This window comes from Ochlerotatus camptorhynchus, unplaced genomic scaffold (genome assembly GCF_037179485.1).
Source record: "Ochlerotatus camptorhynchus isolate MF236.1 unplaced genomic scaffold, CSIRO-AGI_Acam_v1.1 ptg000554l, whole genome shotgun sequence".
In the NCBI taxonomy this organism is placed as follows: domain Eukaryota; kingdom Metazoa; phylum Arthropoda; class Insecta; order Diptera; family Culicidae; genus Ochlerotatus; species Ochlerotatus camptorhynchus.
Window position 1 is genome coordinate 371,199 of NW_027041037.1, and position 27,201 is coordinate 398,399.

General features: G+C 38.5%; 1 protein-coding gene across 3 annotated transcripts; it reads left to right on the forward strand.

Annotated features, from left to right (window-relative positions):
• Window positions 1–26,940, forward strand: na (sodium leak channel non-selective protein na). 3 transcript variants are annotated; one of them, XM_065236502.1, is made up of 13 exons: window positions 1–515; window positions 2,891–3,076; window positions 3,146–3,498; window positions 3,562–3,710; window positions 3,767–4,734; window positions 4,789–5,696; window positions 10,309–11,359; window positions 11,427–11,621; window positions 11,679–11,896; window positions 17,886–18,109; window positions 18,176–18,449; window positions 18,508–18,667; window positions 25,941–26,940. In XM_065236502.1, the coding sequence occupies exons 1-13, from the start codon at window positions 414–416 to the stop codon at window positions 26,484–26,486; spliced, it is 5,334 nt and encodes a 1,777-aa protein (XP_065092574.1). In that variant the 5' UTR covers window positions 1–413; the 3' UTR covers window positions 26,487–26,940. The 3 variants fall into 3 exon arrangements, with proteins under 3 accessions (XP_065092574.1, XP_065092575.1, XP_065092576.1); XM_065236503.1 differs by having other exon boundaries at window positions 1–506; XM_065236504.1 differs by lacking the exon at window positions 1–515 and having other exon boundaries at window positions 2,987–3,085.
• Window positions 26,941–27,201: the final 261 nt, after the last annotated feature.

A 27,201-nucleotide genomic window follows, 5' to 3' on the forward strand; every position in this document is an offset into this window, starting at 1 on the left:
CATTTTTCAGTGCTGAGAAGTTTAGTCGGATAGAAGTTGTAAAACCCATAGTTTTATACAGTGATTATTTAATTAATTGTTGAAATTCGGCAAAAACGTTGTATACCTATGAGGGCGAAGTTTTTTTTTTAGTGACTGGAATGAACGCAAATGATATGTTAACGGAAACACGAATTAAGATTCTATAGAAAGCTCGACTGAAACATTTCTCTAAATTCCACATCTCGAGCCAATAAAAAGTGGTCATGCAATCAAAATATTACACAACGAATTCAGCCAATCAAATTGAAAATCAAATCAATCAGCAGATGCAAGCTTAAAAGAGTAGAAATTTTCTTGTGCTTGTGAAGGTGTGGTCACTGGATGCTAAATTGGATCCAGCCAGCGGTCGCCATATTGCAAAAAGTGAAAAGATGTTGGGCAGAAAGCAGAGTATCAAAGGCGAATCCATACTGGCAGATTATGGCCCGGAAGAATCTCTCAACGAAAGTGCCGATATCGAATGGGTTAACAAGGTTTTCCGTCTGCTTATTAAATTCATTTTGTTGTAAATTTTCATTTCAATGGTTGGTGTTGTGGTTGACTATCGGTGTTATATCCAGTAGTATGTTGATCAATTTTCCCATTTCCACATGGTAGTGACTAGAAACGCGAAAAGCGAACCTGAACATGCGCTGTAGAAGGTACTCTTCCCAGACAGACGAGCCCTTGCAAAAATTTTCTTTTTCTCTTTCACATTTGGATATTACCCACACGAGCATGTTTTCCAGAAAATCTCAGGTTTCATCGGTCCACTGCTCTTTGTTTGTAAACAGTAAATTACACGTACACTATGCTGCATGTATTTTTTTTTTTGCTTGATGTATGAATGGAGAAGTGGCACAGAAAAATAGCAAAATTTTACGCGTTGCATAACTTTGCTACTGTTGTAAAATATTGAAGGGGCACAACAAAATTCAACCCTATCCAATATTGCCATTCTCTCTGCGCCGTTTTCCTAAAACTACACACATATTTTCTTAACTATCAACTTATTAATTTATTATTAATTACTAAATTAAATACTCATTTTTTTGTTTCATCCCTTGTAATTTTTTTTTGCCCCCTTTGAGTAATGTCGGACATAAAATGGAAGTAATATTTCCGGAGTGATTTGAGATTTGGGCGTAATTGCTTTTGTAAACAAACACGTCAATTACTGATTTCTCTTGCATAAAAGCTCTATCTCACAAACAAACTATACCAAATGATAGAGGCATCATTCTGCTACCTCATAGTGTTATTACTTTTAGAAATTGTGCTTTTATTCGCGAGAAATCGGTGATTGACGTGTTTATTTACAAATACAATTACGCCCAAATCTCAAATCACTCCGGATTTGCATCAGCCTTAAATGCTGTTGTTGTTGTTGTTCAATGGCTATAAGCAGGAAGTCAGTTTATCACTAATGATCGGTAGTAGTAAGTCATCCTACAGCCAGTGCCACACACTTAGAAAAAATCTTGTAAATTTAGGTGCTCTGAGACTGACATATACGAGCGTCAATTCTGACATAAATTTGAGTCATAACAGACACGAAATTCAACTCAATCAAACGTACTTTTCGTCGAGTAACGAACTTTTCAGTCTCGGAGCACTTAATTTTACATGACATATTTGTTTACGTTTGATCCTTTCTGTCAAATATGGATTCCGTCACGTGTAAAATTAGTTATTTCGAAGTGTGCAGATTTAGGATCCGAGGGCCTATATTAGCTGCTTTCTAAGTTTGAATCTCAAATGCGCGATCGTATTTTTCCTCCTACCATCTTGATATAACAAAAATGTTTTATAAAGTATAGAAAAAAAAAATCAAATAAAGATATGGAAGAGAAACCTTGATGGCATTTCATTATGAAACTCCAATGGTAGCTCTGACGAGTTTCTCTTTACAAAAAAAGTAGATTTTTCTGCATAATTTTCAATTTTAATTAATTGACAGTCAATAGCTTATTTATTATTTATTATTACTTTATTAAAAACAGTCAATAGCATTCAATATCAATCAATATCCTCAATGACCTTGCTATTAATTAAAGCAAATTTGCTGAAAGATATCTTATCTCAACTCAACAATTAGTGACCAACAACTTCAGATATATTGGCAGACCAACGTATAAAATTAAACCAGAAGTTCAAATCTAAACTTTATGATTGATCGAAAAATGAGAATGATTAGCTTCAACAGAAAAAAAATGATAAATTAAAAAAAAACAACCAATATTTGCTCAGGTCGGTGGACTTTCCAAGCCCAGAGCAATTGTCGCCTTTTCCCCTCCTCAAATCCGGCCCTGATCCATCAATCAATCAAATTTTACATCAACAATAGAAAAGGGCCCATCAGCATTTGTAAACAAACCGTTCCAAAGCCCTTTACTTACAAAGCGAAGGCCACCCACGCAAACCAACACCATCATCGGATAGGGGAAACTTCCACCTACACGATGATGGTGTTGGTTTGTGTGGACAGCCTTCGATTTGTGAGGAATGGGCTTTGGAATGGTTTGTTTACAAATGCTGATGGGCCCTTTTCTATTGTTGATCCAGAATTTTTCTTTTGTATATGTATCTCCATATTTTTTTACACAAGCATCATATTTTTTTATCAATATTTTATTTTATATTTCTTATTGTTTCCAATGTTGTATGTAACTAAATAAATACAGTTCTAAAGTTCTTTCATTTCACAATCATTAACCATTCGTTCAAAAACTTATCGTTTCAAACATCGCATGATGTTAAATTAGAGCATGTTTTTGTCAATTTTCACTAGCTTGCGCATTCAACTTGTACATATGTAAAATAATTTCAAATGATCGATAATTTAATCATGGAAGTAACATCATTCCAGCTATGGGTTCGTCGATTGATGCGTTTGTGCGCATTGGTATCGCTCACATCGGTATCAATGAATACGCCAAAAACATTCGAAAGATACCCGTTTCTACAGTACTTCACATTATGCAGCGATATCGTAGTCACCCTGCTGTTCACGGCAGAAATGATCGCCAAAATCCACATACGGGGATTGTTGAGGGTAAGTTGAGTAAGTTGAAAAAAATCTGTTGAAAAGATGTTTTATGTCTAACAATCCTGAACGTTCCAGGGAGAAGCCCCATACCTGAAAGATCATTGGTGCCAGTTCGATGCTTCCATGGTGTTCTTCCTCTGGGCGTCTGTAGTGCTGCATATTTTCGAAATGCTTGGTATATTGCCAAAGTTTCACTACCTCACCATCCTTCGAGCACCGCGACCACTGATAATGATTCGCTTCCTGAGAGTCTTCCTTAAGTTTTCGATGCCAAAAAGTCGGATCAATCAAATATTCAAACGATCTAGCCAACAGATCTACAATGTCACATTGTTTTTCCTGTTTTTCATGTCTTTGTATGGGTTACTGGGAGTACAATTCTTTGGCGAACTGAAGAATCATTGCGTTCTCAATACCACTGAACCAGAGTATGTTTTGTAGTTGGCTGACCCTAATTGGCTTACATTTGATATGGCGTGTTTTATTCTCAGAGGTCTCACGATCAACTCACTGGCCATTCCGGACACGTTCTGTTCGACAGATCCTGACTCTGGATATCAATGCCCCACCGGTATGAAATGCATGAAAATGGACTTTCTCTCCAATTACGTACAAGGATTTAATGGATTCGAGGATATAGGTAAATCGCAGGTGCATTAAACTTACTACAATGGTACTTAGCGTTGTATATTCCAGCTACAAGCATTTTCACAGTTTACCAGGCAGCATCCCAGGAGGGATGGGTTTTCATAATGTACCGTGCCATAGATAGTCTTCCAGCTTGGCGAGCCGCATTCTACTTTAGTACGATGATCTTTTTCCTGGCGTGGTTGGTTAAGAACGTTTTCATCGCTGTCATCACCGAAACGTTCAACGAAATTAGAGTTCAATTTCAGCAGATGTGGGGAGTACGGGGACACATTCAAAATAGCACAGCTTCACAAACCATAACCGGAGACGATACCGGTTGGAAGCTTATCACCATCGACGAAAACAAACACGGTGGTTTGGCTAACGAAACCTGTCACACTATATTGAAGTCTCCCTACTTTAGGCTGCTGGTGATGTCTACAATTTTAGCAAATGGAATTGTGACGGCTACTATGCACTTTAAACACGACGGAAGGCCGAGACAAGTTTTCTACGAGAAATATTACTACATAGAAATGACGTTTACCTTCTTACTGGACCTGGAAACATTGTTCAAAATCTATTGCCTAGGCTGGAGGGGATATTTCAAGCATTCGATTCACAAATTTGAATTGCTACTAGCTATTGGGACAAGCCTTCACATCATTCCCGGACTTTATCTCTCTGGGTTCACCTATTTTCAAGTACTTCGAGTGGTGCGTCTGATCAAAGCATCACCAATGTTGGAAGGTTTTGTATATAAGATCTTTGGTCCTGGCAAAAAACTTGGCTCACTGATCATCTTCACCATGTGCTTGCTAATTATTAGTTCCAGTATTTCGATGCAACTATTCTGCTTTCTTTGTGACTACACCAAGTTTGAAAGCTTTCCGGATGCATTTATGTCTATGTTTCAAATCCTGACACAAGAAGCCTGGGTTGAAGTTATGGACGAAACCATGATACGTACGAGTAAAACACTGACTCCATTGGTTGCCGTATACTTCATACTGTATCACTTGTTCGTCACTCTGGTAAGTTGCTCTAAAACTATTCTCATCATGATGATTCTTAACATACGATTTCAGATTGTGTTGAGTTTGTTCGTGGCGGTCATTTTGGACAACTTGGAGTTGGACGAAGACATAAAAAAGCTAAAACAGTTGAAATTTCGCGAGCAGAGTGCAGAAATCAAAGAAACACTTCCTTTTAGACTGAGAGTGTTTGAAAAGTTCCCAGACTCACCGCAGATGACAATCCTGCACAAAATTCCCAACGATTTCACATTGCCGAAGGTTCGTGAATCTTTCATGAAGCAGTTTGTGATTGATATGGACCCAGAAGATCCATCGTTAATCGAGGGCTACAAGCGTCCAGTATCGGAATGTTGGGAGTCGAAGGTGGTCTATCGAAAGCAGAAACCGGTCAACGTGATGAATAAAACGGCCAAAGTTCGATCGGTGGGAAATAGTTTGAGGAAGATGGCAATTACACACATAATCAATGATTCAAACAACCAACGGCTAATGCTAGGCGATTCAGCAATAATTCCTGTCGCGGGAGCCAAATCCGGTCTCAAATCACAAGGCACCATAACGCAACACAAACCATGGAGAATGGATCAGAAGAAGTTTGGTTCCAGGTCGATCCGACGCAGCGTGCGTAGCGGTTCGATAAAATTAAAACAAACCTACGAACATCTTATGGAAAACGGAGACATCGGTGGTACGGGTCGAGTAACATCTTCCCGAGCGAGACCACATGATTTGGACATAAAAATTTTACAAGCAAAACGACAGCAAGCGGAGATGAGAAGAAACCAACGAGAGGAAGATCTACGAGAAAATCATCCATTTTTCGATACACCTCTTTTTGCAGTGCCGAGAGAAAGTAAATTCCGGAAAATTTGCCAACGAATCGTTCACGGCCGGTACGACGCGAGACTTAAGGATCCACTGACTGGCAACGAGAGAAAAGTGCAATACAAGAGCATGCAGTAAGTATTATTTCTGAAATCTCTAGAATGCGACGCGGTAGTACCTTACACCCTGAATGACGGGTCCAGTCGAGGATATATTCGGGTTAGAAATTGTGTTGACTTAGGATCGCTTATTGTTTAAAAAGTTGCAAAGTAATAAAGTTCTTTGGTTTCCATGTATATTTTTCAAGAAACTCCAGTATGTAATACATTTCGAGAGTCTGCCAATCTATGAAGTTGCCGTCTTCGATAAAGTTGTTCACATGACCAATGCCTTCTGTATGGTAGACATACAAGTTCAGAATTCTCTCACTATGTGAGTTTTTGTGTAGGCTACATCTTTGAGACCCAGGTAATCTAGAAAGCTTCAGCAAAGTTGTTGAGGAGAAGGCCAGTCAAGTTCGGAATCATATCACTACTTAGCGCTATGCATAGTATGCATAGTATGCACAGTATGCATACATGCGTGAATTCCATGTACATACTGTGCCTCGAGATCCTCATCATCTATAAATAAAGCTGCTGTCTTTGGCAAAGTTCATCAGGAGTTCTATATGATTATATTCAGAACAAGGATGACGTTTACGAGTCTGACATCAATTTGAAATCCAAGATAGCAACTTCTGTTTATAGGGTGTCCATAATTTCGCTGTACCACTGTTTGGTGGAATTTGAGTAGTTACAGCTTGCCAACTCCGGCCATAATAGGCCTTATGCTGCTCCAGAAAAGGCAGTAGAGACGTCTCTTCCGTAAGCACTCCTCCTGGTAAATTTACTGGTTCGTGGTTCCAGAAGTAACGAAATTTTCGCTTTTCAGTTCACAACTGCAGATTGCTTGCCAGACAAGGAACTTTTTGGGAAATTCCGGCTTCTTTTTGATCAACAGAGGTAAATTCTTGCCCAGGACAGTCGCGCACGGAACCCCTTTGGATACGGTTGTGTTTGTTTTGTTTTGTGCGTGCGTTCGCTTCAGAAGATTTGGCGCTTTCTGCGTTGTTTGATTTTTTTCTCCCGGACCAGATATTTGTGGCATCGCGAGTGATAATGTTTCATTTCAGTTTATGTACGCGCTGCAAGGTGCGTGAAAGAGCTTGACACGATCGGTGTTGATGTTGGTTCACTTGCAACTATTTTTGCAAATAAAAAAAAATAAGTTTTTTCGAAAGAAATTGATATTGAAAGTGTACCAAAAGTGCTTCTGAACGTGTCACAGTTGGGTGGTGAAATTCGCGGTTGTTTTCAGTGAAAATTCCGTATCACAAATTTTCTCACCGAGTTCCCTTTTTTTGCCGTTCGACGACATCGGGAATGCGCTCCGGGATATATTGATTTGGTGAGTACGTTCCAGTTGAGGATTGTTCTTGTACATTTCTCGATTGCATTTTCGAGGGGACGTGTCTGCTCTTGTGGGCAGTGCGTTTGATGCTCGGTTTGGTAGTATTCTTTTAAATATAATCTCTCATGTCCAAATAACCTCGATTTTCGGTCTATTGATTCAATACTTTAGTATTATATTTTCAAAACATACAATGATGCATTATGTCATTTCATGGCACATAAAACAAAAAGTGTGTGTATAGGACCCAATAATCTAGGTTATTTATATTTTGTAAAACATCTTTATTTTTTATTATATTTTTTCATTTTACTACATATTTTATATTCATTATATATTACATGATTATATATAAATTCATAATGTAAATTACAATAAATACTGGGAGGGGAGGGAGCATCAGGGCATCATTGAAGTTGTAACTGGACAATGGAGTGGAGTACCAACCGGAGTCTAGGAGGGAATGTGTACTGTCATTTTAGATAGTTACATTTCACTCCAACAGTTGCAATGAATTTGACGCGCTCTTCTTAAACAAACCATCCCTTGGAAAGCTTAACATGTATTGCGAATTTAGTTATTCATTTTGTTGGATCATATTGTTGGAAGGAGATTCTCTTATTCCCGCGGGTTTCGCGTAAGTGCCTCTGCTAACGGGCCCGTCCAACCCTTTTTTGGCCCTTCATACAGCAGTATGTTGAATTCAGAATGATGACGGAATTTGATCTTGCTGTTGAGTGGAGCCGCATGCAGGGCAAGACCCAAGCTAGGATGGTGGCTACTTACATACATACATACATACAGAGGTAAATTCTTGCCCAGGAATGTGATCGAAAACTGTCAGGAGCGGATAGAACGGGATTTTCATTTCGAGCGTGCATGATCGAATCGCGACGTGCTTGCTCCGGTGAAAACATGATGTAAACCAATGAACTTATCCTGACAACACAGAACAGAACAAATCGGTGAATCAAAAAGTGGTACGTTCACAGTCCGCATCGTACTCTCTTGCCGTGCGGATCTATTTGCTTTTTGCTGAAGGAAGTATTACTACTACCTAAAGCTACAATAAATTAAAACAGCACTTTTCAGTGCTCAACCTGTAAAATTTCTACCTTGTTCAACTCTTATTCCTCTTCGATCCTTGTTTGGACCCTACCCGAGGTAATCCTTCTTGGATATCGATTTGGAACATTCTTCTTCGATCCTTCAGATTCTTATAGTAATCTGCTTGGAAGTCGATTTGGATAAAAATTTACTGCCGCCATGGCGCCTAAACGCAAAAGAAAGGGGCAAACTCTTGATCCCCCTTCTGATGAAATTAATTTGAGTAATCAATTTGATTTGCTCACGGATGATGAGAATGATCCATCATCCAAGAAAAAATCTAGTAAACTTTCTCGGCTTAATGCCAAGAAGGAAAAGTTTCCCCCTATTGTGATAACCACTTCCGATTTCCATGCTCTTCGCATGGAACTTTTGAGTTTCGTGAAAGTTAAATTTTCATTACAAATTGGACGTCGGGGTGAATGCCGTGTATTGGTTGAAACCTTGGACAGATTTAAATGTCTTCTCAAGTATCTTACTGAGAAGCAGCACAATTTTTTACGTACGACATCAAAACTGAACGTGTGTTCAAGGTTGTCATGAAAGGACTACCCAGTGGTGAATCCCTGGATCAGTTCAAAGATCAACTGGCAAAATTACTTGGAGTTGTGCCACTCCAAGTAATCAAAATGAATATGAAATCCCGTCCTGGTGATTCGCGCAACGGGATTTCTAATGATTTTTATTTAGTTCACTTCAAGTCTAGTGAACTAAACAACCTTAAGGCCTTAGAAAAAGCTAACCTTATGCTCCATGTCCGAGTGAAGTGGGAACACTTCATGAAGACTGGAAGAAATTTCCAAAACATCACCCAGTGCCGTAAGTGCCAGAGATGGGGTCACGGAACTAAAAATTGCTACATGCCAGCTAAATGCATGAATTGTTGTGATTCCTCTCACGCAAAGGAAGACTGTCCTGTGAAGGAAGATCGTAAGAAATTTAAATGATTAAATTGTGGTGAAAACCACAAATCTAATTTTTGGGCATGTAAGACTCGCAAAGCGATCCTACAATATGGTTCTAAGCGACAGGTAGGAAACGCTCCACGTTTTCGATCAGGTACAAATTCCTCTGCTGTTAACAACGGTCAGCGAGGAACAAATTTTACATTCCGACTCATAGGTACAAATATCACCCCTGGTTCAAGTTATTCATCTATACCTACTCCGCTCGCTGCTAACAATGTTCAGCGAGTTAATGAAGCTACCTATGCTGCTATTGCAACGGGTAGAAATCAAAACACTATCCAACGTAATTCTAACGGAAATTTTGAAAATTTTGATTTAGGAAGCATTACGCTCCTAAAATGGAATTTTTACAGAAATCATTAATTGACATGATTTCTGATATGCTTAAATCTAACTCCATGAAATATTGTATACAAGTTTGTAAACGATTTCAGTGTTTATTCCAAGTATAGCTCAATGTTAAACGTAGAGAGATTTTACGCGATTGTTAAAATTCAGAATTTTTTTCTGTGCGCATAGTACTTTTTCAAATGTACATTTACCACCTCTGATTGCGACATACAACACTTTTTACACAGAAATCATGCGGATAACAATATATTCCATGCATGGAGATGAGAAATGCATCGAAAATGATATAAAAACAAATATTCAGCTATCAATCTATATGCAAAATAATGCTAATATTTGGACATAACAAATGGCCAAGCAGTTTAAATGTTTTAAAATTTTGTAGGTAGAACTTAGACAATCATATTCAATCGACTACAAAAGGGTCGATTATTCGATTTATTACAAGCAAAAAAATGGCTCCTTCCATGTCGATCAAGCACCCGTAAGATCAACCCTTTCTATGTATCCTATGGAGGTTCCGGTAGGGGTAGTCCCGGATGTAAAGTTTGACAAACAGTTATGAAGCAACAATAGAAAAGGACTCATCAGCATTTGTAAACAAACCGTTCTAAAGCCCTTTCTCCAGAAAACGAAGGCCGCTCACAGAAACCAATAACATCATCGTGTAGGGGAAAATTTCCCCTACCCGATGGTGATGTTGGTATGCGTGGACGGCCTTCGCTTTGCGAGGAAAGGACTTTAGAATGTTTTGTCTACAAACGCTGATGGGCAATTTTTTATTGTTGTCCCTACAATCCCCACCCCCACCCCCTCACACACACATACACACATTCACAAACTCTAACATTAGTGTATTTAATTCCAGCAATTTCCTCGGCCTTGTGACCTATCTCGACTGGGTGATGATCTTTGTGACGACACTTTCCTGCATATCGATGATGTTTGAAACTCCGCAGTACAGGGTGATGGAACAGGTGACACTACAACTCGCCGAATATATTTTCGTCATATTCATGAGCCTCGAGTTGGCACTTAAAATACTGGCAGATGGATTGTTCTTCACCCCCAAGGCCTACATCAAGGATGTAGCATCGGTGTTGGATGTTTTTATTTACATTGTATCGCTTTCATTTATAATATGGATGCCTCGTCAAGTGCCTAGTAGTTCATCTGCTCAGCTTTTAATGATCTTACGTTGTTTGAAACCGTTGCGTATATTTACACTGGTGCCACACATGCGTAAAGTTGTGTATGAACTTTGTCGTGGCTTCAAGGAGATATTACTCGTATCGACATTGCTGATTCTGCTGATGTTTATTTTCGCTAGCTACGGAGTACAACTCTATGGAGGCCGTTTAGCACGATGCAATGATCCAACGATCATCAAGCGAGAAGATTGTGTCGGCGTGTTCATGAGACGGGTATTCGTAACAAAGATGAAACTAACTCCTGGCGTAAACGAGTCGTACCCGGCAATGCTTGTGCCACGAGTATGGGCCAATCCAAGAAGATTCAACTTCGATAACATTGGAGATGCCATGCTGGCACTGTTTGAAGTCCTGTCCTACAAGGGTTGGATTGATGTTAGAGATGTTCTCATCAAAGCACTTGGTCCAGTTCACGCAATCTATATTCATGTGTACATTTTCCTTGGTTGTATGATTGGATTGACGCTGTTTGTAGGTGTAGTGATTGCCAACTATTCTGAGAACAAGGGAACAGCACTGCTTACCGTAGATCAGCGCCGATGGTGCGATCTGAAGAAGAGATTGAAGATTGCCCAACCTCTTCATTTGCCCCCTCGTCCTGATGGACGTAAATTCCGCGCTTTTGTGTACGACATAACTCAACATATAGCGTTTAAGCGGTGCATTGCTGTGGTGGTGTTAGTTAACAGTATGCTTCTATCAATAACGGTAACACTGCGCATCACGTAAGTAAGTCTGAATTCCATTCTTGTGACATTTACCATTTTTTTCACAGTGGACAAAAGACGAAGTTCATACGGAGCGGCTGGTAATCGTGAGCACGTTCCTCACATTCGTTTTTGTTATAGAAGTAGTCATGAAAAACATCGCCTTCACACCTAGAGGATACTGGCAGTCTAGACGTAATCGATACGACCTATTGGTGACAGTGGCAGGAGTAGTATGGATTTTCCTCCAAACAACACTGAGAGTAGGTGCATCGATATGAAATAGATAATCAAAAAATTAAACTCTTCCATCATTCTAGAGCGACCTATCATATTTCATTGGTTTTATGGTTGTCATATTGAGATTTTTCACAATAACTGGCAAGCATACGACCTTGAAAATGTTGATGCTCACGGTCGGTGTATCAGTGTGCAAGTCGTTCTTCATCATCTTCGGAATGTTTCTGCTAGTGTTCTTCTATGCGCTAGCAGGGACGATTCTGTTCGGTACAGTAAAATACGGCGAGGGAATCGGGCGGTAAGTACCCTCCTGCGATGGATATGTAGCGTCCCATTTGATTTTTTTGTTTTACCATACACATTCCCATCATCTTTCGAGCACCTTTAATCGCTAAGAAAACAAAAGTAAGCAAAATTCACTCCGTAGTTAAACGTACTCGTGACTGTCCCCGCAGCGAGTAGGGAATTATCCGATGAATTAAGTCCAAACGGGCCTCGTATTTCACCGGGTTATATCTCTCGAGATATCAAGTCCTGGGTGAGGTAAACCAAAGAAAAATCACACTTTCGAAACGAAACATTGCTTAGTTCATTCGATAATTCCCGAGTTTCTTGGTTCTACAGGCTGAGTCTTGCTTTGGAGTCAATTCATCAAACTTAAAAAATAAAGCTAAACACATTTGATGACTAACGGTATTGCCAAAACTCTGAGATACATTAAAAAATAATCAAGATGCACCAAAATAAGCGGATCTTGTTTTTTTTTTTAATTGCAATAACCGAATTGTGGAATTACTGATGCCTTATTGCAAACGTGATACTTTTAGCTATAAATGGTAGGTACGAGAGAAAAAGACATTAATTAGCAGCGCGACACAGAAATCATTTCGGAATACCTAAGGTTGTGGGTGATTTGCAATAAAATTGGTGTGACATACATTTTACTTATTCTCTTAAAACACGATTTAACACGTTTCAATCGTTCAATCAGTTGAAATTAAATCATAATAAAAAAAAACCTTTAAATTTCTTAGCTTTTGCACGTATACAGAATGTGCACACAAAAATGGGTCAAAACTATCGACTAAACTAACTAACTATTTTTGTGGGATTTCATTCAGTTTTTGTGAAATGGCGTCGATAAAAACTTTAAAAAATGTACACATGTGTTTTGCACAAAGTGGTGAAAATTACAATTTTTGTTACACAAATCACATGAAAAGTCGGCAAACCATAACCAATTTTCTAATGATCATTTGCTTTTATTGTATGATTAAAAAAAAATATTTCAACGCTTCCGGTAACGGATTTTCATCCACTTGTTTCATGTTGTGATGGTTTTAAGATAGCATTACTTTGCCAACCATCTGAACAAGCTCAGAAATTTATGATCAAAAGTCCAATTATGTTAATTTTTCCACTTTCATTTAATAGTATACAGCCAATAATACTCAATTATGCAGTTTTGGACTATGAAAATGCCTTTTAATCAAACGAAAATGGGCGTAGAATGACACAGTGCAAAAAAAGCATTTTTTAAGAAAATAATAATCTATTAATTGGTAATATGGTATTGTTTACCTCAATCAAAAGGAATCTTCGAATCATGTTTAAGCTTAAAATACATTAAAGTAAACCATAAGCTAGTCAAAAATTGTTCTTATGTAAAAATAATCGCTCAATTGAAAATGGAGCCTAGATACAATGGTTCAATGCTGGCTACATTTTGACAACATGATTGACCTGCTGCACCAATTTTTGGTGTGTACATTCGTTAGTTGTGGTAGAGTACCTATAGTTGTTGGTAGGTCATATCAGGCTACCTGGGAATCGGGAAACAGCTGATGACTCTTCCCGGGAATAGGTAAATATTTGTATCCAGTGACCAGATATAATTTTCGATAGTTATTTATTAGAATTAGAACTTCTGTCGGTCGACTTATGAAGCATAAACATATTTCACAAATGTTGATATTGTGATTGCGATTGCTTGTGTCTTCTGACTCCTTAAAATTTCTTTCAACTTTCTCTTCCAAATTTCCCTGGAAATGTTTCAAAGCTGGCCCTGGAAATGTCTAGTTTCTTCACCGGAAGCTTTTCTGACTTCGCACTTCCAACTTTCGCAGGAAATTTATTTCAACTTTCCCATAAGATTTTCCAGTCCTATAGTGGTTCCGGAGACGAACCAGCCCAGGACTGAAAGTCCCCTTAATAAAGATATAAAAAGTCCTGCAGTGTATTTCTACTCCTCCGGATTTGTTTTACATATTTCCACCTGAAGTTTTTTCTGACTTCTCTTAGAATACTTTTTCGACTTCACCTTGAAGTTTCTTCCTACCTCCCCAAAAGTCCTTCTGTCTTCCAATTTTTACGGGATGTTTTCTCAGAGTTCCCCGGAAATTGTTTTCGATTTTTCCTACTTTTTACAGACACATGATATCGAGGCTATCTGTTGATGAAGGTCAAGGTCCGGAACGCGTTCAGTTTCGTGCGGTTCGTGTTGGTGCCGGTATTGATGGACGAGATGTTGTACGACGTGAAGCGAATTCCACACGTTTCAATATATTTACGCGAAGGGGAATTATTGACAATAATATTTATGTGAATACAGAAATATTGTCAATACCGATTTATTGACGTCAATATTAAATGTATTGATTATAAGTTTATAGTCAATAAAAGCAATCATGTAGGGTACACTTAAGAGCCATTTATGGGCGGTGTTCCTCATCCCTCTCGTTGTTGTCATCCCGGTGGGGTTTTTTACCAGCGGGTCGTCCTCGGTTTCGTCTGCTGCTCGTGGAAGCGGAGGATTCATCGGTTTCGTTCCTGATGTCACTCTTGCTCTGCGATCGCAACGCACTTTTGGGTTTTTTGAATACGTCTTCCAGACTCACGGCAGTTTGGGGTGGTGTTAAGTGCACCCCAAACGACAGAAGTTTTGTCAATATTTCCATCAATATTTTCATGTCAATATTATCAACAATAGGTGGAAGCGATGAGTCGCTCCTCACTAATATTGTTGTAGCTGCTGGCATATTCCGAATCAAATCACAACCCAATGACGTTTATATAAGGTCTGGGCCAAAAGGCTTATTGGTGTTAGTGAAATGTGCAAATGTTTAGTGGTGTTCGTATTTTATTGCAATGTTTATCTTTTTACACGAAACAGCTGTTGGCAGTGACGTATTTCTATCTGTTCTCAGTATGTTGGCAGTGACGTATTTCTATCTGTTCGGAGATGTTCAGCAATGTTTACAACATTTTGCTTCTAACACCAGCAAGCTGCCTGTTGGCCCAGACCTTATATAAATGTCATTGATCACAACCACCTTGACAAAAGACGCCAAAGAACAGGCCCCATCTGCTGCTGTAGTCATACAGAAGGGGAAAATGAGAGGAAATATTGAAACATGAAATCAAACTTTTTTTGTTTTTTCGTCGTCAATATTTGTATCATTATGATTGTCAATAATTTTGAGGAATCACCCTGGCTCGAGAACTGCAGCAGTTCGGGAAAAGCTTTCGACGACATCGATGGTGGAGCGGTGGATTTTTGACCGATTGGTGTCGTGTTTGATGGTTTCGCACCCGCTGGTTTCTTAGGTCGCTGACTGTCCCCTCCAATCACGTTCACGTAGCTTTTGTGGAATACTAGCTTTTTGTTCTGAACACATGATATGCCAGTGTGCGCTTGCTCTTTGCAGTAGCGGCTGGATTGCAGCTGTCCCTTGTAGACAACGAACGCGTGCTCTCCGTTGATGTTGACCCACAATCCACTCCGCTATCATACGTGCAGACCATATGCCGAGCGGAATTCCTTAACATTCGATGCTCTCTCCCCACTATACCTCGCGAATCGAGAACCCGTTTAGAAATGGCAGACCTTCAGGGAGGTCGTAAACCCTCACTTGAACATTACCATCTTTCAAAGTAATCCGAATCTTGAGTTTCTTCCCCTCACCACACTCAAATATCGAGATTCTGATCACAAAGGAGGCTGTTCTCTTTGGCAAAGTTTTTCTCATGGGGACTGGTGAACATAATTCAGTTCAGACTTATAATTGCTTGCTTTGACTTGATAGAATGTCGCTGATTTTTGGAAAAGTTGTCCAGGTAGACAATACCTATTGGATGGTGGTCTGAATTTATATACACACATATATTTTTTTACGCGGTTTTTTTTTACACGGTTTTTTTTTAAGGCGGATTTCAGAATTTACACGATTTTTTTTTACGCGGATTTCGGAATTTACGCGGTTTTTTTACGCGGATTTTGGTTTTTTTACGTGGATTTCAGAATTTACGAGGTTTATCGTTATACACTAGAGTCGCTTTTTACGCGGTTTTTTTTGACACGGTTTTTTTACGCGGTTTTTTTTACGCGGATTTCGGAATTTACGCGGATTCCGGAATTCACGCGGTTTTTTTTACGCGGGACGTATCACCCGCGTAAAAAGCGACTCCAGTGTACTCAGTTGTCATAAAAACTGGGGTTACTCAGAGCTTTGAGTAATTCCCGTTTTTAAGACAACTGAGTAATATTTCATTAAGAGAAAAAAAGATAGTAATACAATTTTACTAAGTCACTGAGTAAGACTGTGTGACTAACGCATGAACTGAACCTTAATTTGGGAAGTAAAGGTGTGCACCTTTTTCAATTATGTTTTTTTTGTTTTCTTTTTTTATTATTATTATCACTTTAATACTCTTGGATCATTCGTGACTTTTCTGGGAATGAGATTTGAGCTCGTGACTTTGGCGTGAGAATTATGGATGTTAACCACTACGCCGGAGCCGTCCCCACTATGGAAGAGTTAAAAAGTTCAAGATCTGCGACAAGGTCAAATCTTGAAGGGTATTCTGTATAGGTAGCTCAAATTATCACGATAATAGAATATTAACAGATACATAGTCCATACATATGATACTCCATCGGACATCATATGATACTGGAGAGCCTCGAAAACGTATGTACGTAACTAATTAAAAAAAAGACGATTACCTTAAAACTTTACATTCTCTGTTTTGTACTAGGTCTTTAGATACTGCAGTCTTATAGATTATTTCTTCCAATCCAAACCTTCCATCGCTAATCAATTTTCCTATTAATTTGTTCAAACCAGTGTTACTTTAATTGTCGATGTTGTATTTCTACTTTCTTCAAACATGAACACATAAACTAAGCAAACCATTTATAAGCCTTTTCCTCAAATGCTCATCAACACATAAAAAAATGCATGTTGGAATGCAATTCAGTACCAAGTTAACCAAGCTGTGCAAATTATACCATTATTTTCCTCGCTGTTTTAATATGTTACATATAAAACAAACTATCAAGGGTTCCGAGGCCGTTTGCCGTTTGACATAGTGACCATTTGGCATAAACGCGAAAACATGCATTTTTTTACCTTTATCGAACATAACTGCTTATTTTTCATGATATGTTGTTGAAAAAATATGAAAGAACAGCTCATGTTCAAAAGAAGGGAAAATATTTATTAAATGATAATTTTCCCTTCTTTTGATCATGAGCTGCTCTTTCATATTCAATTGAAGTACAGCCCATGAAAAAGAAGGCCACAGAACTATTTATCGGTATAAGAAGTGTATTTCCGCCTTTATTTCCAAACGACCATTATACCAAACGGTATTATGCCAAATGCGGTACTCAAGGTTCCGCACCACTTCGTCGTATGAGTTAAAACCAATTAACACAAAACGCTGCAGCTACCTTTGATCATCAACTTATTTGCTTACAAAATATAGAGATGAACTAGCCGCAGGTTAAAATTTCTATAACATAGTATAAAAAAGCTTGCTAAATAAATTAAAATTGTTGTAAACAAATTTATATTGGACCGTGAAATGGTCTTTTCCATGTGGATATGATACAGCGAAGCGAAGTACGACGAAGTGACGCGACACCTTATCGTTTGATTTTACTTATTTGAAATTTCGCTCCTCGTGTTTACCGGCCGATTGTATTTTGTATATGACTATTGTAATTCCCGAAACATGTAACCAAAAGGGTTTAATGTCCCTCTTACCGCTTTCCAGTTTTTTCGATGTTCTAGAAAAGTATACCAATGTTCTCACCTATCTCAACCAACTCTACTCCACCGCTAGTTTGTTCACTTTTATTCTTTCACCGAGTCATGTATAGTTAAACGTTCATATGCTATTGCGAAAAGTTGTATCATCCTTGTAGTTGTTTCGAACACGTTGCTTATTTCTTTGATATGTGTTTCTTTCTCTGTTATATGTATGAATCTGAACATTTTTAGCCGAGCAAACTTCGGCACACCCGTCGCAGGAGTGGCAATGTTGTTCCGTATTGTCACCGGCGAGGACTGGAACAAAATCATGCATGACTGTATGGTTCAGCCTCCCTACTGTACACCGGCTGCCAACTATTGGGAAACAGACTGCGGAAATTTCACCGCGAGCTTGATCTATTTCTGCACTTTCTACGTTATTATTACCTACATAGTACTGAATCTACTAGTCGGTAGGATCACAGACGCAGCCGATCTAGGGATAGAATAAGTCAAATTGATGCACTTTTTTCTTGTAGCTATTATTATGGAGAACTTTTCGTTATTCTATTCGAACGAGGAGGATGCCCTTTTATCTTACGCTGATATAAGAAATTTCCAAAATACGTGGAACATCGTAGATATACACCAACGAGGAGTCATACCGGTTAGAAGGGTTAAGTTTATCCTACGACTACTGAAGGGAAGACTAGAGTGCGATCCTCAAAAGGATCGACTTCTTTTCAAGTACATGTGCTACGAGCTCGATAAACTGCACAACGGAGAAGATGTAACGTTCCACGATGTTATCAAGTAAGATGATATATTAGATTGTATTAATTTTATTTTAACCGAATACATATGATTCCAGCATGCTATCGTATCGTTCTGTGGATATACGAAAAGCGTTACAGTTGGAAGAACTACTGGCACGTGAGGAATTTGAATACATTATCGAAGAAGAAGTTGCCAAACAAACCATTCGAACGTGGCTTGAGGGATGTCTTAAGAAAATTCGAGCCAATAACCAGGTGATGCGAAAATAACAGAGTAGTTCCACGCCAATTGACGAATCGGAAAAATTCTACCTTCTCCTATTTGTATAAAACTTTGCATATTTGTCTAAGCTATGTCCTCAATCATATATATATTGCAACAAAGTAGGCAAGCAATATATTATTATCCTTCTACCACTATGATCGAGCTGTGTTGCAGGGAGAGTTTGTCGTGGTGGTCGTAGCAAGCCTTTTGTCTGTATCGTTGGTTGGTTTATGTGTTTAGATCCGCTGTTATGGGCTCATTCACATTTTTACAAAAATTCTGCCGTTTTGGATGTCGTAATTTTTTTTTTCAAAATGGCGTTAAAGCAAATTTTTCAATAAATTCAGGGTTATTCTGCGTGGCGTATGAGGTGAGACGACAATTGTCACCTCGCAGTCACATGACTCTTCTCACTCTATTCCGACAGTCGACTCGGGTGAGGTGAGAGGTTCATTCTTGGGTGAGTTGCAAAGTGACTCGGTGTTCATTCGCCGAAATGTCAGTTTGCTTTGTTTTCCGAAGAAGGCCCATGCAGTTTTTGTAGGTTCATTTGTCAGTTTAATCGCAGGTTTTTATTTTTTACTATGAACATGCGTTTCGAGTCGTATTTCATGTCAAACAAGGTAGATTAAATATTTTATTATTTTCTTAAACATAATCCGCGTTCACATGTTCGAAATCATGCATAAAAACATCATTTAAATGGATTGAAAATGTTCGGCCTGTGCTAGACCCTTTCAGTTTTGGCTGTTTGTTGTTTTCGGTTGCGGACGAAGTTTTTTTTTCCAATCGTGGTTTTTTTTTAATTAGGGTCCAGGTTCCAGTGTATTCCTCCATTTACGAACCACACCGGCGGTTCGTAAATCGAAATAGACGTAAAAAACATTATTTGCGATTTATTTCCAAAAAAGTTTTTGGAAAATTTTGTCGAATACCGCACAAAATGGGTATTTTTTGGTATCTGGGTGACTTACGGGGACCGGAAATCAACGCCTGACGTTATTTTTATTTCAATATGGCGGCTTCCGGTTAGAGAAAAGCTGGGAAGTACTGCAAAATAACCAACAACATGGGTATTTTTGGAATCTTGGTGACGTGTAGTGACTGGAAATCGATGTCTGAAGCCTTTTTGAAATTCAATATGGCTGCTTCCGGTGCGAGAAAAACTTGTACATTCTGTCAAATACTCCACAATATGGGTATTTTTGGAGTCAGAGTGACGTTTGAGGACCGGAAATCGATGTCTGACGGCATTTTGACATTCCATTCTGGTTAAAGAAAAACTTGGAAATTCGGTCAAGTACCCCTCAATATGGGTATTTTTGGAATCCGGGTGACGAATATTTATTTATTTATTTCATCAACCGATGTAGACTAGTACAAATACATATACAAATTTGTTTTTCTTAAGAGTATTAAAAAATATATTGTCAGCTATTATATTTTTACTTCCTACGAGTTATGATTCCGTATGGAGTTAAAATATTGTTTTAGTTTATGCCGAGACATTGAAAAGTCAATGGTTTCGCAGTATTGATTGTAAGACGCCATCATGCGATTTAATGGCCCAAATTTTGCATAATTTGTGCGATGATGGGTTACGGCAAATAAATTTCGATTTCTGAGTTGTCGAGTAGGTACATAAAAATTTAATTTTGATAAAAGTTCTGCTGAGTTAATGCGCTGCGAAACGATATCGTTTACAAACGAAACCATTGCATATTCACGACGCTCTTTTAATGTTTGTATGTTTATAAGCATGCAGCGTGCTTCATATGATGGAAGAGGAAATGATGTCCAACCTAATTTACGAAGGGCATATAATAGAAATTGCTTTTGTACTGATTCTAATCTTTCTTCGTGCGTGATTGAAAATGGAGACCATACAATGCTGCAATATTCCAGTATTGACCTCACATAGGCAATATATAGTGTTTTAATTGTGTATGGGTCCTGAAAGTTATAGCAAAAGCGCTTGATAAAGCCTAGCATGTTATTTGCCCTGTGAATAATTGTATTGTAATGGTCTATGAAAGTTAGTTTGGAGTCTAAGATAATCCCTAAATCCCTGACTCTTTCACATTTTTCTACATTCTGATTTCCTAATGCAATTGAAATGTTTGATGGTGTTCTTTTTCTGCTAAATGATATTAAGTTGCATTTTTTTACATTCAGTTCTAATAGGCTTTTTTTACACCATGTGTAGAATATGTGTATTTCACTCTGGAATATATTGATGTCTTCATCATTTTTTATTTCCAAAAAGAGCTTCATGTCGTCGGCATAGATTAGCAATTTTATTTTTTTGAGAATGAAGGAAATGTCGTTTACGTACAGAATAAAAAGAAGAGGTCCCAGATGAGAGCCTTGCGGGACTCCTGAGGTGACTTGAATTGGGGTCGATTTCTTTCCGTTGAATTTAATTATTTGTTGGCGGTTAGTTAAATATGATTCAAGCCATTTCAGGAGTCCTGGCTCAATTCCAATTTTTTTCAATTTGAAAAGAAGCATTGGTATGTCAATTCGGTCAAATGACTTGCTAAAGACGTGTAGGGACTGGAAAACCATGTCTGACGTCCTTCTGAAACTCAATATGGCGGCTTCCGGTTAGTGAAAAACTGGGAAATACTGCCAAATTACCCACAATTTTGTTATTTTTGGAATCTTGGTGAAATGTTGTACCGGATATCAAACACCCCACAATATTGGTATTTTTGGAGGGACCGGACAGCGATGTACGAGGCCGTTTTGAAATTTAAGATGGTGGCTTCCGGTTAGAGAAAAACTTGGAAATACTGCAAAATACCTCACCATATTGGTATTTTTGGAGACGGGGTGCTGTGTACGGACCCTAAATCGATGTGTGAGGCCATTTTGAAATTCAATATGGCGGCTTCCGGTGCGAGAAAAACTTGGAAATTCTGTGAAATACCTCTCAATATGAGTATTTTTGGAGTCTTGATGACGTGTAGGGACCGGAAATCGATGTCTAAAGCTTTTTTGAAATCCAATATGGCGGCTTCCGGTTAGAGAAAAACTGGGCAATACTGCCAAATTACCCACAATATGGGTATTTTTGGAATCGGGGCGACGGTAGGGACCAGAAATCGATGTCTAACGCTTTTTTGAAATCCAATATGGCGGCTTCCGGTTAGAGAAAAACTGGGCAATACTGCAAAATTACCCACAATATTGGGTATTTTTGAAATCTTGGTGATGTGTAGGGACCAAAAAACCATGTCTGACGCCTTTTTGAAATTCAAGATGGCGGCTTCCGATTAGAGAAAAACTGGGCAATACTGCGAAATTACCCACAATATGGGTATTTTTGGAATCGGGGTGACGTTTAGGGACCGGAAATCGATGTCTAACGCTTTTTTGAAATCCAATATGGTGGCTTCCGGTTAGAGAAAAACTGGGCAATACTGCAAAATTACCCACAATATTGGGTATTTTTGAAATCTTGGTGATGTGTAGGGACCAAAAAACCATGTCTGACGCCTTTTTGAAATTCAAGATGGCGGCTTCCGATTAGAGAAAAACTGGGCAATACTGCGAAATTACCCACAATATGGGTATTTTTGGAATCGGGGTGACGTTTAGGGACCGGAAATCGATGTCTAACGCTTTTTTGAAATCCAATATGGTGGCTTCCGGTTAGAGAAAAACTGGGCAATACTGCAAAATTACCCACAATATTGGGTATTTTTGAAATCTTGGTGATGTGTAGGGACCAAAAAACCATGTCTGACGCCTTTTTGAAATTCAAGATGGCGGCTTCCGATTAGAGAAAAACTGGGCAATACTGCGAAATTACCCACAATATGGGTATTTTTGGAATCGGGGTGACGTTTAGGGACCGGAAATCGATGTCTAACGCTTTTTTGAAATCCAATATGGTGGCTTCCGGTTAGAGAAAAACTGGGCAATACTGCAAAATTACCCACAATATTGGGTATTTTTGAAATCTTGGTGATGTGTAGGGACCAAAAAACCATGTCTGACGCCTTTTTGAAATTCAAGATGGCGGCTTCCGGTTAGAGAAAAACTTGGAAATACTACCAAATTACCCACAATATGGGTATTTTTGGATTAGGAATGACGTGTAGGGACCGGAAATCGATGTCTAAAGCCATTTTGAATTCAAGATGGTGGCTTCCGGTTAGAGAAAAACTTAGAAATTTTCTCAAATATCGCACCATATGGGTATTTTTGGAGTTGGGGTTACGTGTAAGGGCCGGAAATCGATGTCTGCGGCCATTTTAAAATTAAAGATGGCGGCTTCCAGTCAGAGAAAAAATTGGAAATTTTGTCAAATACCCCTTATCTAGGGGTATTTTTGGAATCGGGGTGACGACCAGAAATCCATGCCTGGCGCCATTTTGATATCCAAGATAACGGCTTCCGTTTAAATAAAACTGGGATATTGCAAATACACCACATTATGAGTATTTTAGGAATCTAGGTGACGTGTAGGGACCGTAAACTAATGCCTTTTTTTTTTAATTCAAGATGGTGGCTTCCAGTTACAGAAAAATTGAAAAATACTATGAAATACCCCTCAATATGGGTATTTTTGCAATCAAGGTGATGTGTAGAGACCGTAAATGCATGGCTGATGACATTTTGAATTCAATATGGTGGCTTTCCGTTAGCAAAAAACTTGGAAATTCTGTCCAATATGGGTATTTTTGGGATTGGAGTGACGTGCATGGACGGAAAACCCGCCTGTATTTTTCTTTTTTTCTGTAACCGGAAGCCACCATATTGAATTTCAAATTAGCATCAGACATGGATTTCTGGACCCTACATGTCACCCGATTCCAAAAATACTCATATTGTGATGTATTTGACAGAGTTTCCAAGTTTGTCTTCTATCGGAAGCCACCAGATTGAATTCAAAATAGCGTCAGACATGGGTTTCCGGTCACTACACGTCACCCCAATTCCAAAAATACCCATATTGAGGGATATTTGACAGAATTTTCAAGTTTTTCTCCAACCGGAAGCCACCATCTTGAATTTCAAAATGGCCTCAGACATCGATTTCCGAACCCTACACGTCACCAAGATTCCAAAAATACTCATACTGTGGGTAATTTGGCAATAATTCCCAGTTTTTCTGCCACCGGAAGCCGCCATCTTGAATTCAAAATGGCGTCAGACATCTATTTCCGGACCCTATACGTCACCCCAATTCTAAAAATACCCATATTGAGGGGTATTAGACATAATTTTCAAGTTTTTCTCCAACCGGAAGCCACCATCTTGAATTTAAAAATGGCCTCAGACATCGATTTCCGAACCCTACACGTCACCAAGATTCCAAAAATACTCCTACTGTGGGTAATTTGGCAATAATTCCCAGTTTTTCTCCCACCGGAAGCCGCCATCTTGAATTCAAAATGGCGTCAGACATCTTTTTTCGGACCCAATACGTCACCCCAATTCTAAAAATACCCATATTGAGGGGTATTTGACAGAATTTTCAAGTTTTTCTCCAACCGGAAGCCACCATCTTGAATTTCAGATTGACCTCAGACATCGATTTCCAGTCCCTACACGTCATCCCGACTCCAAAAATACCAGTTTTGTTGGGTATTTGGCAGAATTTCCAAATTTTTCTCAAACCGGAAGCCGCCATATTGAATTTTAAAATGGCCTCAGACATGGGTTTCCGATTCCTACACGTCACTCCTATTCCAAAAATACCCATATTGAGGAAGCCGAAGAAACAAAAAAAAATTGATTGAAACAAATTTAGAAGTAATAAATTAGCGAAAACCGCAACCATCGCTTATAGAACTCTAAGGCTTTCCTTCCAGTCGACTGCAGCGGAGGTTACGACTCTTGTCACCTAAAATCGTCACTTCAGTACGACTTTTGTCACCCAAATACGACTGTGAGAATAAGGTGAGAGTTCATCGGGTTCATCCCAAGTGACTCTTCTCACCTCCCTCGCCAGCTGGAATCGGGTGACACGAGTGACTCGAGTCGTCTCACCTCATTCGCCACGCAGAATAACCCTGATTGTAGCACGAAAATCTCACTTCTGATTGAAATGACGTCTGTGACAAAACTGTAGCGAAAATTAAAGCCTTTCGGGGAAAAATATTTATGGTATTTTGAGCAAAAATTAAAAAATAAGTATTACAAACTCAGATATCTCAAAAAGTATATCTTCATTTATTTTCAAGTTCATAAAAATGCAAACTTTTGGAATACTTAAAACAATGGATACTTTGAAATTCACAAAAAAAAAACGTTGAACAAGAACTTTGGTCAAACACATAAATCAGCGTTAAATAAGTTTAAACATATGACCAAAAGTTGATGATCTACGATTTTTGTTAATTTTCAAGTGTCCATGGTTTTAAATATTCCTAAAGTTTTCATTTTCCAATGCTTTATTTAGAAAATAACTTATAAATATTGAAAATATGCTTTTTGAGATATTCCAGTTTTTAAAACTTTTTTGAATTTTTACTCAACATTACTAAACATAACTTACCGTGTATATTTTTCCCAGAATTACTATACTTTTCTACTTTGTTTCAGACGTCATTTCGATCAGAAGTGACGTTTAAGTGCTACTATTTATCAAATATAGTATATTACGATATGATCTACTCTTTCGCTTAGCTGGTGAACTAAATTTTTAGCGATGTGGTCAAAACGGCTACCAATGTATTTTTTCATCTTCACGAGGGGTAAACCAAATCTAAATTTGTGTAATATTTTGTAAGTATTTATTTCAGCATATTATTTTATTTGTTGAAAACACATAAAATAATATTGTAATTTGATGATTTTTTTCAACGCTAGATGGTGCATGAAGCAATATTTTTCGGGTCGCTATTGCAATGTGCGGAAAAGGCATAAATGGATCATATTTTTTATAGTCACTTCAACGTTCTTGGTCATTCGTGACTTGTCTGGGGTGAGATTTGAACACGGGACTCTGGCGGTAGAGTGCTAACCTATACGCCTGTGAAACCCCCCGAATAGATCATATTATCAATATGATATATTTGAATTTATTGAAAAATGACAAAGACGCCATTTTGAAAAAAGAGATCCAATATGGCCTAATCTTTACAAAAAATTGAATGATTGCCCATAGCTCATAATTAGGCAAAGTTTCATGCACATTGGAGTAAGTCGAGTCTTATTTTTCATTTACTATCCTATTTTGTCTGGAACTGGTCAACTTTGATATAATAGTATATCAATAAAACTAAAACATTTGTATCGTGTTTTTAGAAAGCACATAATCCACTAATTGCTGGATTGCGAGCTACAAACGATAACATTCAGAAGCAGCAGCAACAACAGCAACAGCAAAACCAGCAACAGGATCAAGTAGAAGAGCCCATCGCAAGCAAAGAAGTAAACCCAGAGACGGAATCAGCAGAACAAGCCGCAAAGGAGATAGAAAACAACGCAAAGAACCGAAAGAAAAATCAAAACAATTTGATCCGATCAGATTCTACCGGAAGTACTAGCGGGCGCAAGTTCCTGGCGCCGACTCTATCCGATCCACAAGCCAAAAACGAAAAGGATCGATACATGACTAAGAAGAAATCCCAACGACAGCAAGGTTCGAGTACAAAAACTATAACCCAGATCAACGAACTGAACCACAGTCATACGTTGCATCAACATTACCACCACTTGACTCACGGAGGCGATATGCAACAGAGTAGCAATAGTAAAGTAGGTCACCCGCATATTAGTATGGTCTACGAAGTACACGACTGGTGGCAAGAGCAAGTAATTTGTTCGCACAGTGACGACGAAGATGTTTAGTATAAACTTCTTTTATTTTTGTACAATAAGAAATGCAGATTCATAATCGTTGATGATTGTTACCCACCTTTTTACTTCATGCGTCCCTGTTGATAGTAACACTGAAAGTTGGATTGCACAAAGGAAGATTCTTTTTTATGAGTGTTTCAATGGTTTTAGCCAATTTTATACATTTTTTTTATATCTAGGGCATAGAAGTATTATGTAGCTACTATGTTCTATATAGATTGAAATGCATAGTGATACAGGAAATAAAACTAATTGTTGAACTTGTATTGTTTTCATGCATTGATCAGATGGGAAATTCACTGAGTGTCAAGAAAAAGAATAACCCGCGTAATTCTGAAACAATTTTCCTTTAGTCAATCAAATTTGATGGAATAATTTGCAAAATATGGAACACCGCATCTAAGACAGTACACAAGAAACATTGTATTAGACTGAGAAAATAGTTGTTCTATTGTACAAAATATCACACATCCCTGAGCAGGCTTGTACCATTAATGTACCAGTGTTCGCTCATGCCCCATATAGGGTAGAGCGCTACTTCGTCGTAATCGTCCATTTACGTTCTATCGAGCAGAAAACATCACCGTGCACAAATCAGTAATACGTTTGTACCGATGCGTTAGTTCACAAGCTACAACACAAAGCCTATTAGAGCGTACTGTGTGAATATTTACACTCATCGTTCTCAAAACAAAAGAAGCGCTCC